At 43.5% G+C, this 16,336-nt stretch overlaps 1 protein-coding gene across 1 annotated transcript in view; it reads left to right on the top strand.

Annotated features, from left to right (window-relative positions):
* LOC144752100 (complement C3-like) overlaps nt 1–16,336 on the top strand; it is a 1,799,539-nt gene that overhangs the window by 720,371 nt on the left and 1,062,832 nt on the right. The window contains exon 13 of the mRNA XM_078640046.1: nt 15,627–15,830. Within this exon, the coding sequence (XP_078496172.1) occupies nt 15,627–15,830 (204 nt within the window). The remainder of the gene's footprint in view (nt 1–15,626; nt 15,831–16,336) is intronic.

A 16,336-nucleotide genomic window follows, 5' to 3' on the forward strand; every position in this document is an offset into this window, starting at 1 on the left:
CCAAGTTACACACTTTTAGCTAGATTAGTTTTCACACTGGTGGCATCATCCTTGTAATATCGGTCCGAGTGGCACATTGCATCTGGGCACAGATGTCCCATGCTGCTTGCACGTTATTGGATCGAGCTGAATTATCTTGGGCGAGGTGCCACTGACGTGTTGCACTGAGAGCACAGGCCCACGTTCTTGACTATTTGCAAGTCATGGGTCTTAACCTAATCCTCTCGAAGGTGGGAGGGTGCACTAGTGCCTTCTTGTGACAGTTCACAGCTCAGTATTTTTGATGGTTAAACAAAGTTTACTGTACTCTCATAGCCACACACAACCCCCCCACACACACACAACCCCACAGACACACACAACCCCACACACACACACAACCCCCCACACACACACAACCCCCCCACACACAACCCCACACATGCACACAAACCCCCCCACACACACAACTCTACACCCACAACTCCACACACACACAACCCCGCACACACACAACCCGGCACACACACAACCCCGCATACACACAACCCCACACACACAACCCCCCACACACACACCACACACACACACAACCACCCCCACACCCCCACACACAACCCCCCACACACAATCCCACACACACACAACCCCACACACACACACAACCCCACACCCACACTGAACCTCCCACACACAAACAACCCCCCCCACACACAACCTCACACACACAACCCCCCCACACACAGCCCCACACACACCACCCCCCACACACACCCCACACACACACACCCCACACACACCACACAAACTACACACACAAACCCCGACACACACACCCACACACACAACCCCAAACACACAATCCCATACACACAACCCCCCCACACACAACCCCCCACACACAACCCCAAACACACACAACCCCACACACACACAACCCCCACACACACAACCCCCACACATACAACCCTGCACACACACAACCCTGCACATGCACAACACTGCACACACACTACCCCACAAACACACAACCCCCCACACATACACCAAACACCCACACACACCCACACATAACCCCCACACACAACTCCCCACACACAAAACCACACACACACAACCCCCCACACACAACCCACCACACACACACAACCCACCACACACACACAACCCCCCACACACACAACCCCCCACACACACAACCCCCCACACACACAACCCCCCACACACAACCCCCCACACACACAATCCCACACACACAACCCCACACACACACAACCACACACACACACACACACAACCCCCCACACACACAACCCCACACACACACACAACCCCACACACACACAACTCCACACACACACACACAACCCCCCACACACAACCACAACCACACACACAACCATCTATCTATCTATCTATCGATAGATCACCCTCACTCTATCTATCTGTCTATCTATCGCCCTTACTCTATCTATCACCCTCACTCTATCTATCTATCGCCCTCACTCTATCTATCTGTCTATCGCCCTCACTCTATCTATCCGTCTATCTATCTCCCACACTCTATCTATCGCCCTCACTCCATTTATCTATCGCCCTCACTCTGTCTATCTATCGCCCTCACTCTATCTATCCATCACCCTCACTCTATCTATCGCCCTCACTCTATCTATCGCCCTCACTCTATCTATCGCCCTCACTCTATCGCCCTCACTCTATCTATTTATCGCACTCACACTATCTATTGCACTCACTCTATCTATCGCACTCACACTGTCTATTGCACTCACTCTATCTCTCTATCGCACTCACACTATCTATTGCACTCACTCTATCGCACTCACACTATCTATCGCACTCACTCTATCGCACTCACACTATCTATCGCACTCACACTATCTATCGCATTCACTCTATCGCCATTACTCTATCTATCTATCTATCTATCTATCTATCTATCTATCTATCTATCTATCTATCTATCTATCTATCTATCGCCTTCACTCTATCTATCGCCCTCCCTCCCTCTATCGCTGTCCCTCCCTCTATCGCCCTCCCTCCCTCTATCGCCCTCCCTCTATCTATCCCCCTCCCTCTATCTATCGCCCTCCCTCTATCTATCACTCTCCCTCTTTCTATCTGTCGCCCTCACTCTATCTATCTATCGCATACCCACAGCATCACTCAGCACCACCACAGCATCACTCAGGGGCACCACAACATCACTATGCGCTACCACAGCATCACTGAACGCCACAGCATCACTCGTTGCCACCACAACATCTCTCAGCGCCACCACAGCATCAATCTGTGCAACCATTCAACAACAACTGGTTCAAATATGTTCTCTCAATGTTTCAAGCTTTATTACAAAAGTCACAAAAAGATATTTCACTTCTGTTCTTGGATTTTCGTCACAATAAAATACACTGAACATAATCTTCACAAAAGTTATTTACAAAAGTTTAAGCTATTGCCATTATAAATTACAATAACTTTTATTTAAGTATTAATTATTAGAAAAAATGTAAAGCCATTGTTATTTGTAATGTTAATACATCTAAGTCACGTAAATACAACACATATTGCATTACAAATGCCATAGGTGTCACATTTGCAAAAGTTATAACTATTAGCATTGTGAATGACAAAGCTATTAATTTAGCAATTTTCAAAACCAACACACAAATAACAAATTTGTCATTTACAATACCAATAGCTCAAACTTTCCTAATGCGACACCTATTGCATTGCAAATGCTTGTTTTAACTCCCTGGCACCTACCCCCGCGTGACCCTACCCCCGTCCCCCTGCAAAGGAAGATTTGTAAAACCTCTGATTCAGAGCGCACACCTTCGTGCTCATCTAACTTCCCACGGCTCCTTTCCCACATTTCATTATGAGTGCTTCAGGAGGTGTCGAAATAGCAAACAGAAAGGTTTCAGCCCATCGAGTGTGTAGAGAGTTACACGACGTTGGTGCACAAATAGCCCAGAGGGTTGCATTAACAAGTCTTCGCTAATCACCCTTAGGCCTGGGAACCTCACTCAGGCTTCTCTGCACATCGATCACACTTAGGCCACACGTAATAGGGCGTGAGGTGGAAAAGGTTGGCATTGGCTGTCCCGCAGCAATCAGTAATGGGTTCGGGTTGGTTAAATATACGTACAAGAGAAAGTGTCATACGAGTGCTAACAAGATAGAGATAAGGTTGTGCAATATGTTCTGCGTGACTGAAAAAGAAATAGGTGTGAAAAGTAACAGTCTGTACGGCACTATGTAGCAATTACCAGCAAGTGCTAGTTTCAATTTTCTGTATGCAATGCATGGCGTTTTAAGTATGACAGTTTACGGTGTAGTGACCATGATTAATTATAAGACCTAAGATCTTTAAACGAAGGGTTTCTTGTCAATGAAAGTTTCCACCTGACAATGTACATAACAATTCTGTACTACAGTTTGGACCTCGAAATCAAAGGGTAAGCAGAACGAGCACGCTTAGCTTTACTGCTGCTGACGAAGCCTTAGTAAGGAGGAAGTGTTTGTTTCCAATGACTACATTTCCCACAACGCCTGGCTTTCAAAACAACAGCACACAGAGTTCCAAATACCTCTGCCCATCTTTAGGTCAGCGAAAGTGCTGAAAACTAGTAGCACCTGTGACTTAGTGGGCTGCTCTCATAGGGGACCACCCCTTGGCTGTGCAGCTGCTAGGAACTTAATTGTTGAATCCCTTGTGAAACCAATAGGTGTGCCAAATTTGAACGAATAAGGGACGCCAATAAATGGCAGACCTAATGGCTTTGCCAGTTCTTGATTTTGTAATGGACTTATTTTGTTAGGTGCTTTATTTTGATGTGGAGACAGAAAACACACCCACACGGGGCCTTCATGCACAAAGACCACACTGCAACGCGTGCAATATACTCCACATATTTGGACCCGCGCAGACCCAGGAATGGAGTTGTTTAAATGCATGTATGAGTGGATTGATTGTTGTGTTTTTGAATACAAGGATGAAAAGATGTTTGGCTGAATAAATTCAATGGTGGGGTGTAGATGGATGGATCTGGTCACTTAGTCGTAGGGATGCAACTGTGGTTAGATGGAGAAATGTTTGGTCAGGGCTGATGAGTGATTGTGTGAGTGTGGGTGAATGGTTATGAGCTTGAGTGAAGAAAGTTGATGGATGGGGATGGATCAGTGAAAGTATGTGTATTAGGGTGAATGAATTTGGATGGAAGGATACATGTATTGATAGATTGGTGCATCAGTGACTGTAGAAAGATGCATGGATGTTGTTGAATGGAATCTACAGTTCAAGAAGGATTTTATTGATCAAGTGAAAGGTGTCAATACAAGAAAGAAAAGTCATACAAGAGAGAAGTAATAACAATCAATAAAACATTGCATCAATACTAGTAATTAAAATGGGCTCTAGAAAAACAAATTAAGGGGGTTTTGAGACTTCTTGTTGAGTTGGGCATAAATGAAATGAACCTTTAGCACATACATCAAGGTATAACGTAATAGGAAGCCATAAATCCATACGTTTCGTTGCCATATGAATGGGAAATACAAAAGCAGTGTCGAATCTATGATTATGACATACATTGTACCACCATGCTCTAAAAGAAATATTCGGGAAAAAAAATCCAATTAGCTATGATATGTTGGAATGCAACAGCTATCAATACATCAACAATCTTAACATTCAATTCAATATCATCCCAACATGAAGAAAGACTTCCCAAAAAAATATGAGTAAAAGAAAAAGGGATATGAGTGTGAAAAATTGCATTGATTTGGAACCAAATTTGTTTCCAAAAATCATGAACGGCAATACATGAAAATAACATATGAAATAAAGTAGCATGCGGGGAAGAGCAAGACCAGCAGAGATCTGAAACAGTGGAAAACTGTGTACTTAAAGTGTGTGGGGTAAAGAGAAGTCTATTATAAACAAAGAAAAGGGTTTGGGTTATATTAGCTGCTCTAGATGATTTACGAATTTTGGTCCATAATTTATCCCACAGAGATATGGGCCAGGAAGTGACAAAATCAGACTCCCATTGTTCTTCCACCTTAGATTTAGGTTGATTAGAGTCTGTAGTATGGAGGTATTTATAAATAGAAGAGGCTTTGGGCGTGGTGCGTAAAAAAGAGTAGAGCTGTGAGGTAGGATTGGGAGAAAGAGGATGAGCTTGGGATTGTGAAAGATGGGTGTAATGTAGCAGTACTGCCTCTTTAAGCAAAAGGTATTTGCGAGCAAAAGAGGCAGGCAGGTTAAAAGATTGACTAAGAGTTGAGAAGTGTAGGAGGGTAGAATTGGAGAAAAGCTGGGAGATTCAAATTAGGCCTTTCTGCCGCCAAGACTTCCAAAAGAAGGGTTTATTATTAATTAACAGATTTTTGTTGTGCCAAATGGTAGAGTTAAGAAAATCAGTGACTGTATTAGGAGGAGCAGGAGTAAAAGATAAGAGCAGCCTGGTAGTAAACTTGTGTATTGGAGTGGATAATATATGTGGTTTGCGGGAAAAAGAAAGATATTCAGCAAAGGTGAAAGGGGAAAGGGAGAGACGTTCAAGCATCACCCATAAAGGGCATGTGCCATCAGGGTCTTGTAACCAAAAAGAGGCCTGACGCAAGAGGAATGCCTTGTGGTATGTTGGAAACCCAAGATAGATACAGGGGATGCCATCTAGTGATTATATCTGAAAGTTTCTGAATGCATTTATTAAGACAAAGCGAGACTGTGTCCGAGATTGAGGGGGTAACATGCAGTCCTAAGTATTTAATGTGAGAGGGGTTCCAAGTGAAGTTAGAAGCAATGACATCAAGTTTGAAGGTACATTTTGTTAAGGGTAGAATTTCGCATTTATCATTGTTCAATTTATAACCGGAAATCAGGGAGTATTCACGTACTTCTTCAAGGAAAGCAGGTATGGATTCAACAGGATTGGACAAAAAAAGTAAAATGTTGTCTGCGTACGCAGCAAGTTTGATATGAAAATGCGGTGTCTGAAAACTAGATATGTTGGGATTTTGACGAAGCTTGGAAAGGAAGGGTTCTAAAGCTAAATTAAAGAGAAACGGGGAAACAGGGCATCCTTGGCGAACTCCCCTGCCTAAATCAAAAAAGGAGGAAATTAAACCATTAGCACAAACTGCCGCTCGTGGGTTAGAATAAAGTAGGGAAATTAAAGAGATACAGTTAGGGACAAAATCAAACCATTTAAGGGTAGAGATGAGATATGTCCATTCAACCCTGTCAAATGCTTTTTCAGCATCTAATGCAATTGCTGCTAGGGAATGTTGGAAACGCGGAGATTTGGACAAAACATTAAACAAAAGTCTAGTGTTATCAGAGATAAAATACCCTCTGACAAAACCAGATTGTTCCGGACCCAACAGGTCTGGTAAAAAGGGTTCTAATCTCGCAGCAAGTGCCTTAGCAAATATTTTATAATCAATGTTACCAATGAAATGGGCCTATAGTTCTTACAATATCTGGTATCTTTCCCTTCTTTAGGTATGAGACAGATGTGAGCGTCAGAAAAAGTACCTGGTGAGCTACCCATGGTAACAAATGAACCTATAAGGGAATGTAACTTAGGCAAGAGGAGTTTAGAAAATTGAAGATAAAATTCAACCGTGAACCCATCTGGTCCGGGGGCCTTGTCTTTTTTAAGATGTTGAAGTGCAGTGAATAGTTCTTGTTGGGATACATCAGATTCCAAAGAGGTTAAGTCAAGAGGAAAATGGTGAGGTGGATGTATACCGGAGAAAAAAGTTGATAGGGACTGGGCGGTGGGTTGTGTATCAGAAGAATAGAGAGTGGTATAGAAACAGGAAAATTCAGTCAGAATGTCAACATCTTTATGCTTGAGGTCAGAGTTATCATAAAAAACAGCTTCAATATTTAACTTGTTATGCTTAACTTTCAAATAATTAGCTAGAATTTTCCCCTCTCTGTTCTTACCCCCATAAAATTTCGCACTGGATTTCAACAAATATAGAGCAGCATCTTAGATTTCTTATTGAATTGCAACTTAGCAGCAATGAGAGCTGTCAAACTTCCTTGTGAATGATAGGTATAATAGGAGTGTTCCAGTCTCTTAATGTTTTGAAGGAGATCTCCAGTAAATTTGCACGCAATTTTCCGCTTCTTGGCAACAAAGCCAATTATAAAATCCCTCGCTGCCACTTTAAAAGCGTCCCAAATAGTGTGTTTGGGAATAGAATGGGTATCATTAATCTAAAAAAATTCATTGAAAAAATTAGTGAAGGAGGTATTAAAATTGGGGTCTAAAAGAAGGGTATTATTAAAGCGCCATCTCCTAAGTCCCACAATTTTTGGTAAAATATCAATATTGATTGAGACAGGAGCATGATCTGATAATAAAATGGGGCCAATTTCTGCATTAGTGAGAGTTTGGGAAATGTGATGAGAAACAAAAATATAATCGATCCGTGACTGGGAGTGATGGGAAGGTGAATAAAAAGTAAATTCTTTAGTTGCCGGATTACACAAACGCCAAGCATCAATAAGTTTGTGTAGTGAAATTGCCTGCGCAAGAGCTTGTGAGGCTTGTTAGGGACGAAAGAGACTTTGGACTGTCTGTCCAAAAAGGGATCAAGAGGCTGATTACAATCTCCTGCCATGATGAAATTGTCATCCATGAATCTAGTAATAGAGGAAGCCATCCTGTGCCAAAAAGGAGGATCACCTCCTGTAGGGGCATATACATTAAAAAGGGAGAGTGGAACACCCCTTAAAGAGAGTTTGACATATAACCATCTACCATCAGTATCTGATTCTGTAGCAATTAAGGAGTAAGAAAGAGATTTACGACACAACATTACTACACCATTACCTTTACCATCACCAGGAGCATAAAAAATTCACCCACCCAACCCCTTTTGAGTTTGACAGATTCGACTTCGGATAAATGAGTTTCTTGTAAAAAAGCAAAATCTACATTCAATTTGGCAAGATGGGATAAATTCCGTTGTCTCTTAATGGGAGAATGAAGACATTTAACGTTCCATGAAACAATTCTTACAGACATCAAACATAATAAAAAATATGACAATCACAGATAATAGAATCAAATGAAAAAATCACAAAAGGAGTGAGATCCAAAACTAACGAAGATGGACAATGAAGAATTAATATAAGGAAAGGAAAGTGTTAAAAAAAGCGCACCACAAAGTGAGAAATAATATGAGAAGCAACAAGAATGGGGGAAAAGTTGTCGAGATTATGAGAGAGAATATTAAGAGACAAGAGCCATATCATCAATACAAAAAACAAACGATAAGTTATAGATAGCAATGAAGGAGAGGAAGGGATAGAACAAAGAATGACACCCAATGAGGAGAGGAGGCAAAATGGAAAGAAGGATAACAAGTATGGGGAGAAGGATGTGGACCAATGAAGGAAGAAACATACCTACAAACGAGGGAAGGCGAAGGAAAACAACCAGGAACAAAACCAGGAATGGAGAGAGGGAGGGGTGGAGCCACATCGAGCAGGCGAGACTTCCAGGGTCAGCAAAACGCACAACCGGGAGAACACCACGGAACGAGATGTAGAATCTGCGGAGAACTTGAGGAGAAATAATGAGTTAGAAAGCCAAGGGGGGAAAGAGGAAAAACCAACAACGTCTAAGCTAATGAAGAGATAAGAAGGAAGTAAGAAAAACTACAACTGTAACATAGTAAATGCAGAAATACTGACAAATGCAAAAAACATGAGCAGTAACCAGAAGAATTAAGAAACAAGCAAAAAGAGAACAGGGAAGAAAATAGTTACAATATTAAAGAAGGAGGAGCAATAAGTTCAAGGAGGGAGGGAGGAAGAAGATCCAGAGAGATCCATATCAGTCGTTCTGCAAAAGTTCAGGAAGCTGCGAAGGCGAACAGGGTCGTCGTACGTTGTTGTTTTGTTGTTGTATGTGACTTTAAAAAGACACCGGTGGAAGAGACCATATCTGCTCCCAATGGATCGAAGATCGGCTCGCATGTCCAGAAAGGCTTTGCGTCGAGTTGCTGTGGCCTTGGTGTAATCCTGCGCAAAAAATAGAGAAGAACCAGACCAAGAGAGCCGAGGAGAAGCTCTGGCTGCTGATAGGACCTTCAAAAGGTCCGTGTATTCTAAGAAATACATGATGACTCCCCTCAGTCTTGATACATTTGATGATGAAGAAGGAGGTCGGCCCAGTCTGTGAGCACTCTGAATATTAAGCAAAGTACCCTCTGGCAGATGAAGTAGCTTTGGGAGAAAGGACTTGAAGAAGGTGATCGGGTCGTTCCCCTCACAACCCTCCACCAGGCCGTAAATGCGCAAATTATTGCGCCTATTTCGGTTTACAAGCTCCTCGACTTGTCCCTGCGAAGTCAAGTGTGTGACTTTGGTGGAAGATTCTTGCAGTGAGGAAACGCTTTGCTCCACTCTTGCTTCCATTTGCGACCAGTTATCTGTTAGCACTTGTAATTTAGCATTGGTTTTCTCCATGAAGGGACGAAGAGCCCTGATCTCCTCCAATAAAAGTTCCACAGATACTGAGGGTAAAGCCTTGGGTGGAGAAGGAGGCTCTTTTTTCAGTCTTTTAGAAGTGGCTTTCCCTGAAGCTGGTAGAGATGGTTCCATTGTGAAATGTGCGTCTTGAAAGGGAGACGATTGGGATGCCTCAAACTTGGCAAATTCGGAGAATAGCTTGGAATTTTTAAGCAGGATACGTTTCGGAGTAGTAAAAGCAGAGTGCTGCCTGTTTCTACCCATAAAATAGGAACATTAAAGAGAATATCAAAATGCAGAACTGAAGGTCAAGGCCAAGGCAAAGGTGAGCTGACACGTGAGGAGAAGAGCAAAATCCCATGCAATGAGTCCAAAAAAACGACTCAGAAATACTGCCGAACTGCAGAAGGGACAACTGAGGCTGCAAATATTAGAGAGAATAAGAAAACGCCACCTTCAAAATCCAGAGAGCGACACATAAAAGCGATGAAATGAGGTGAAGTAAAGAAGGCTGTGAGGAACCTCAAAATGGCCGCCATACATGAAAGGAAGAAATGCTCTGGAGATTTATGTGGAAGCCGCAGTTGCTAAGAAAGGCCAAAATGCCAGTAAAAGGCTTTCAGGAAAAAAAGAAAAAAAAATAGTCATGATAAGGGTGTATTGGGCCAGCAAACTTGAAAATGAGGCAGCAGGAGGTGAAGAATTAAATCCAGCGCATCCCGATAGGAGACAAAATGGCGGTCGCGGTCGTTGGAGAGCCGCGACCGAACTTAGTCCGTCAATGCAGGGGTTAAAAGAGCCTCAACAACGTCAGAGTGGAGCCCAAATCATACTCGCCACCTTCTGACGGCAGAATTCAGCGTCTGTGAGGCGGAAGAGCATCTTGCATCGCGGGGTTCCACCAGCGTCGGCGAATCGCTCACCCCGATGCCGCCATACTCGTCGGGCGCCAAGCCACGCCCCCGTTGAATGGAATCTGATTGCAATTATCTTAGCAAGAAATCCAAATGTGCTCTGACATGAGGTTTGGGAAATACGAGGTTACCCCATGACTCCCAGAACCAATTCCTCGACAGCATTACAAACGGATTTAATTCCCCGGACCCCACCCCCATGCGACAACCCCCCCCCACCCTATTGCCATGCATGCAAACCGCGACTGATTTCTTTATGTGCTTACAAAGTCTGGATTATGTCTTTCCCTGAATGCTAAGTGTACCAAGGTAATGAGTTTCAAGGGGTGCTCTCAGTGCTAGTGTTATCCCTATTAGGGTGCTGTCAGTGTATGGCTTTGTGGGTATGGTCAATAACTGGGTGATCCTTTGTAAGGATTGCAGGCTGGTTCCACAGGAGCGTCAGGAATCCGAAGAGTAATCCGCAGCCTTCCCCTACGGTCTTCCGACTCTATCAAGCACTAGAGTACGAGAGACACGCCAGGGGAAAACAGGGAGACAAAACAAGGAAAGATGGGGGAAGACAATGATGATTGATGGTACACTCCAGTAGTGAATACGATGGTGTCTCTACGTAAGGAACCGGAACAAACAGGTAGGCTGTAATAACAAGAGGAAATCAACAATTCTAGATCCAATCCAGTAACTAGAATATACCAATGCACAAAATACAACCATATCACATACCCCAGGTTCTTAGTATGTAGCAGAGGTAACATGTGAAGGTGAAGACAAAGGCACAGCGTCTGGAGCTATAACAGGAATGACACAATAGAATGTTGAGCACCTGCATGTGAGATGGTGTTAGGTACAATAACGGCCCATATAACTCCCCTCTTACATCAATTATAATGAACCAGTATACGAAGACACTTTCACCCAACACTTCTGGAGATATCTTACACAGTGTATCACCATCTAGAAGAACCAAAGCAGGACATATAAGTCATACATATGTAGATATAATACTTAGTAAAAGATTGGTAGCGCATGTGCGCTCTTACCGCGATTCTTGGTAGTGTGGAATATGCACCCACCCTGATCCACGCAAGAGTGCCACCAAATATCAAGTAAGGAGGGATTTAGTAGTATCTCAGCGAATATGGCTGAAATGAACTGGAATATGGGGGTAAATAGGGACTACGTGGAAATAGGATAGGAATAGGTAAAATGATGAGGGAGCAACTAACTAACTAGCTAAGAAAAGAAAATAATAATTGGGGAATTTACTGACACCGGACAGCGGAGCTAAGCCCGGCCGCCGGGTGCAGTACACAAGTAGCAGAGAATTAATAGGGAAAACAATCCCCACCGGATGGCGGAGCAAAGCCCGGCCGCCGGGTGGAGAATGCAGCCTGAGGACGCGTTGAGAAGAACCCTCTGAAATGTATCCCACCGGGCGGCGGAGCAAGACCCGGCCGCCGGGTGGAAACACAATCAATAGAATGATAAGGAAGAAATACTCCGGCGCTGAGTACAGGCTCTTCCTCAATCACCGGTGAATGCTGTGCCCGGCCGGATGGCGGAGCTAAGCCCGGCCGCCGGGCGAGGCACACGGAAAGGGGAAGAGGGAGATAGGCGTCTCAAGGTACGCCGAAGGCAGCTGAAGACTGCCAAACAATGCAGCGTAGGCGTCTCCCGAGTTAGGAGAAGGCAGGGGACGCAATACGCTAACTGGCAACGGAACAAGGATGTGAAACAGGAACTGCTGAGTCAGGCAACAAGGAGTAGACGGAACCGGAAACTAGGGAAGCTTGACGCGAGAACGTGAAGCGTCGTTCCCTGTTTCCTGGTTCTTTAAATAGCATGTGTCTTAAAGGGACAGCGTAGGGGAGTCCCGAGGCATGACATCCTTCTGTGGATACTGTCTGTTATGGTGCTATCTTTCTGAGTGTGGTATCAATACCAGGATTCGGTTTCAGTGGGAGATGTGAGTGTGTGCGGTGCTTTCTTTCTGAGGGGGTCAACATGAGCAGCATTGCGTGTTTTCTGTAAGTTCCTGCGACCTTCGGCCTTGTTTCCGATGGTGCTCCCAGTAGCAGGGCTTTTTGTTCCTTTGGGCGGTCTTAAGGCTTTATTTCAGGGTGAGTTATGAACACCAATGTTCGCGTTCGGGTTCTGTGACTGAGCTTTCATTAGAGGATGTTAACTGTACCAGGGTTCTGTGTATCTGTGGATGCAACTGATTCTTGAAGTCTTCTTTCTGAGGAGTGAACAGCTCCAAGGTTCTGTGTTTCTGTGGGTGCTATCAGTGCCTTAGTGTTTTCTTTTTGAGAGTGCTAGCTGTACCAGGCATATGTGTTTTTACAAGTTCCTGTTACTTTCTACATGCAAGTACTGTCAGGGTTGTGGTGTTTCCTTTCTTGGTGACTGAATCACTCCATACATGGTGGTAACTTACTTTCTATTGGCTATGAGTTCAGTGTACTTTCTTTCTATGGTCAGTATCAATGCTGGGAGATCTTGTTTTATAGGGTGCAATACAGGTATATTTAATTTCTACCCCTTTATTGTAGTTACTGTATTGTGAAGCAGCAGCAGCGGGGAATGTTCTTTCTTGTACATTGTGTATATCCGGTACGACGATGTAGCACCGAGATACAATGCTATTTGTTGTTGTGTGTGATGTAAAAGATTAATACCAGCAATAATACCATTTATGTATGAAATTTACTACTCCAATTTTAGACTCCCTGGTGTAGATTGTATTTTAACTGTGACAATTGTTCTTGCTGAGTCCAGCTACTGGCACACAGGTTCTGGGCTTACTAACAGATACCAAGAGCACCGCAGGCCATTTGTTGTGTCCCGGGTCACGAGCATTTGTCGTAGCAGGTAAATCACAGCAAGGGGAGATGTGTGGCTCATCTACTCTCCATGCTCCAAGTCCACTGTAAGCGTGGCAAAGTCTTTTATTCAACAGCACACTTCAGTAATGGATAGTGAATGAAAAGGAAATACAAAGGTGTAGGTACTCAGTGACCAAGAGTGCCTTTGTGTTATTGAGAAGTGCTGGCACTCTCCCATCAAAAGTATTGCACGTCCCTCACTCAGAGAAATCTCTCTTGGAAGCTGACGCATGTTTTCTACACATAGCTGGTAGCATGCTGCACAGTGGGGAATGAGTGTGAGGCAGGGTGTATTGTTGGGATCTTGTGTAGGGGAGTGTTTTTTGTTGTTTGTGACAGATCAGAGGGGCCTGAGAACGCGTCGCAGGACGTAGAGTGCGATGAAGGAGGTAGTTGAAGATAGAGTGCTGTGGGATATGGGTGCATTTTTGGCAGATTGATACGGTTAGCAGCCCCTTAGAATGACGTTTTATTTAAGTTTTCTGGAGAGGTGCATGAGTGCACAGGGAGAGGACACAGACAAACAGATTATTATAAGGTCCCAAGTAGAGCAAGGGACAGAGCGATGGATACGAGATAATGTTAAAGGCAAAAGTGAAACAGATAGGAGAAGGAAAGACACAGCGACTGATGCAGAAGGGGCACTGAGAGCAAAGGATCTAGGAGTGGTGTATAAAGGTAAAGGAAGGGATGGGCACAGGGAAAAGAAAATGTACAGAGGAGTGATCTGTAGGGGGACGTGGAGAGGCAAAGACACAGAGGTGTGATGTATAAGGGCAAAGACACCGAAGAGTGATATGTAAGAGCACAGGGAGAGCAAAGACACTGAGGAGTGATATTTAAGGGGTCTGGAAGAGCAGAGACAGACAGGAGTGATATGCAAGGGCACAAGAAGAGGAAAACAAACAGGATTGATATGTAATGACACGGGGAGAGCAAAAACACACAGTAGTGATATGTAAGGGCACATGGAGAGGCAAAGGCACAGATGAGAGATATATAAGGACACGGACAAAGGGAAGACACACAGGGGTGATATGTAAGGGCACAGGGCGAGCAAAGATGCATATGAGTGATATGTAAGGGCACTGGGAGAGCAAAGTCACAGAGTAGTGATATGTAAGGGCACAGGAAGAGCAAAGACACATATACTGAATAAGCAGCTACCTATGTTATAAGACATCTATTTATTAATGTAATAACTGCACTTTCACAATTGCTTTATTAACCTACCTGCTTTCTCACATTTGCTTGAAAATGCACAATTTGTCCACTCTTTTAAAAAAATATTCTCAGTGGAGAACCCCCCGAATCCTCCGTAGGTTGTTCCGGCTCGCTCGCTCGCTGCGGTGCATTAGGACAATCATTTTGCACCCTACCACTTTCAAATGTCACCAGCCGCCCCTGGAAATCAAGCAATGATTTCACAGCGCTAATGAAAAGCTTGCTAATATGGGAATGTGGATTTAACCTGTGAATCCACCTCCCATACTAAACATGCTTAAGTCAGGTTTTGACCAGACGTTAGGATCTGGCGATAATCGTGGTTAGCGGGACTTTTAATATCGATTCGCCAGTCCGGGGCCGTCTTGTTAATACAGTGCTGTTGTGTTAGCGCCCTCTTTCATGTTGTATTTTTCAGGGAACACCTACTTTGAATCTCATTAGCAATGTTTATCGCTGGCATGAGATGCATTACAAAATCGGCTGCTAATATGCGCTAATGCAAATTAGCGACACCTTGTAAATATGGCGATGAAATTATTGCCGCTTTAGTAGCAAAAAGTGCCACTAAAATGGCGATACTGCCCTTGATAATATGCCCCCTTGTCTTCTGAGCTTCTTAAAAGTTTTGATTTGACGGTTGAAGTACATGAGGGGAAGACGTGGGTGTTTTCTTTCATTAATTATTTTTTCCGTGCCCCGGTACCCTATTGATGCAGGCGGTCCTTTATTGTTGCTTCAATGTAGGTATATGTACATATTCAGATGTGTGAGGTTGTCTGTATGCATGTTCAAATTACTTTCTAGTTAATAAAATATATATTCCAGATAGTTTCTATATATGTGCATTACATACATATGTATGTCGTAGTACAGTTAACATATTTATCCATTTGTGTCTTGCATGTTTTTTCCTTGCAGGTAAGTTCACATGGTCTGTTAGTTTGACCAAGCACACGCAGAAGTGTGATAAAATACCTGTAGAAATCGAAAGAGCAGTGACTTGAATTTTCCAGTCCATCAAACAGTTTAAATATAAGCTCTAGTGCACCGACTTCTAATTTTGAAAATTCACTCACTTTTATGTTTTTTTCACAGCTGGTGTCCAAAGGAAATATTTTTAAGGTGGAAAGGCAGGCACAAAATACAGGTGCAAGCTTTACTGCGATGAGCATAGAGAACACCCCTCACATGTGGCCGTCTTTCAGAATTGTGGCATACTACTATGTCGACCACGGAAATGAGATTGAAATTGTGTCAGACTCCTGCTGGGTCGATATGCCTGATGTCTGCACAGGAACGGTAAGTGGCTCTCGTGATGCACATTCAGATATAGTTTGCAGCTGAGTTTGATGCTCATTTGTTTATTGAAGCCTCCATCTTGTCGTTCTGGACTTGAAAAAAGCACAAAGGTCCCACTTACAAGTGCAAGAGGTGAGGCAATATTTATAGCACCTGATCAAATCTGACATCACGGGGTTGGGAATGTATTGCATATGATTAATAGCACCTGTGAAGAGATTGGTTTGAAATATTGGGTACAACACGCAGATTGTGGCGCTTTACCATACATTGTTCCCTTCGCAAACCACCTGAAACTCACCTAGTAAAAAATGTACCTATGTGTGCACTGTTTGGAGCAAAACTTGTAATTACCTCCAAGGTCCTGTCTTTTTCAATTTCTATAATTGTTTGCTCGCAGCTAACATTGCGGATTACGGGGCCAATTCACAGAACTAACTTAGGACAAAATCCAAAACTTACTACTTTTGGAATTCACAGAAGGCATTTAGTAGTCTTAAATTAGG

This window comes from Lissotriton helveticus, chromosome 1_1 (assembly GCF_964261635.1).
Source record: "Lissotriton helveticus chromosome 1_1, aLisHel1.1, whole genome shotgun sequence".
NCBI lineage: Eukaryota > Metazoa > Chordata > Amphibia > Caudata > Salamandridae > Lissotriton > Lissotriton helveticus.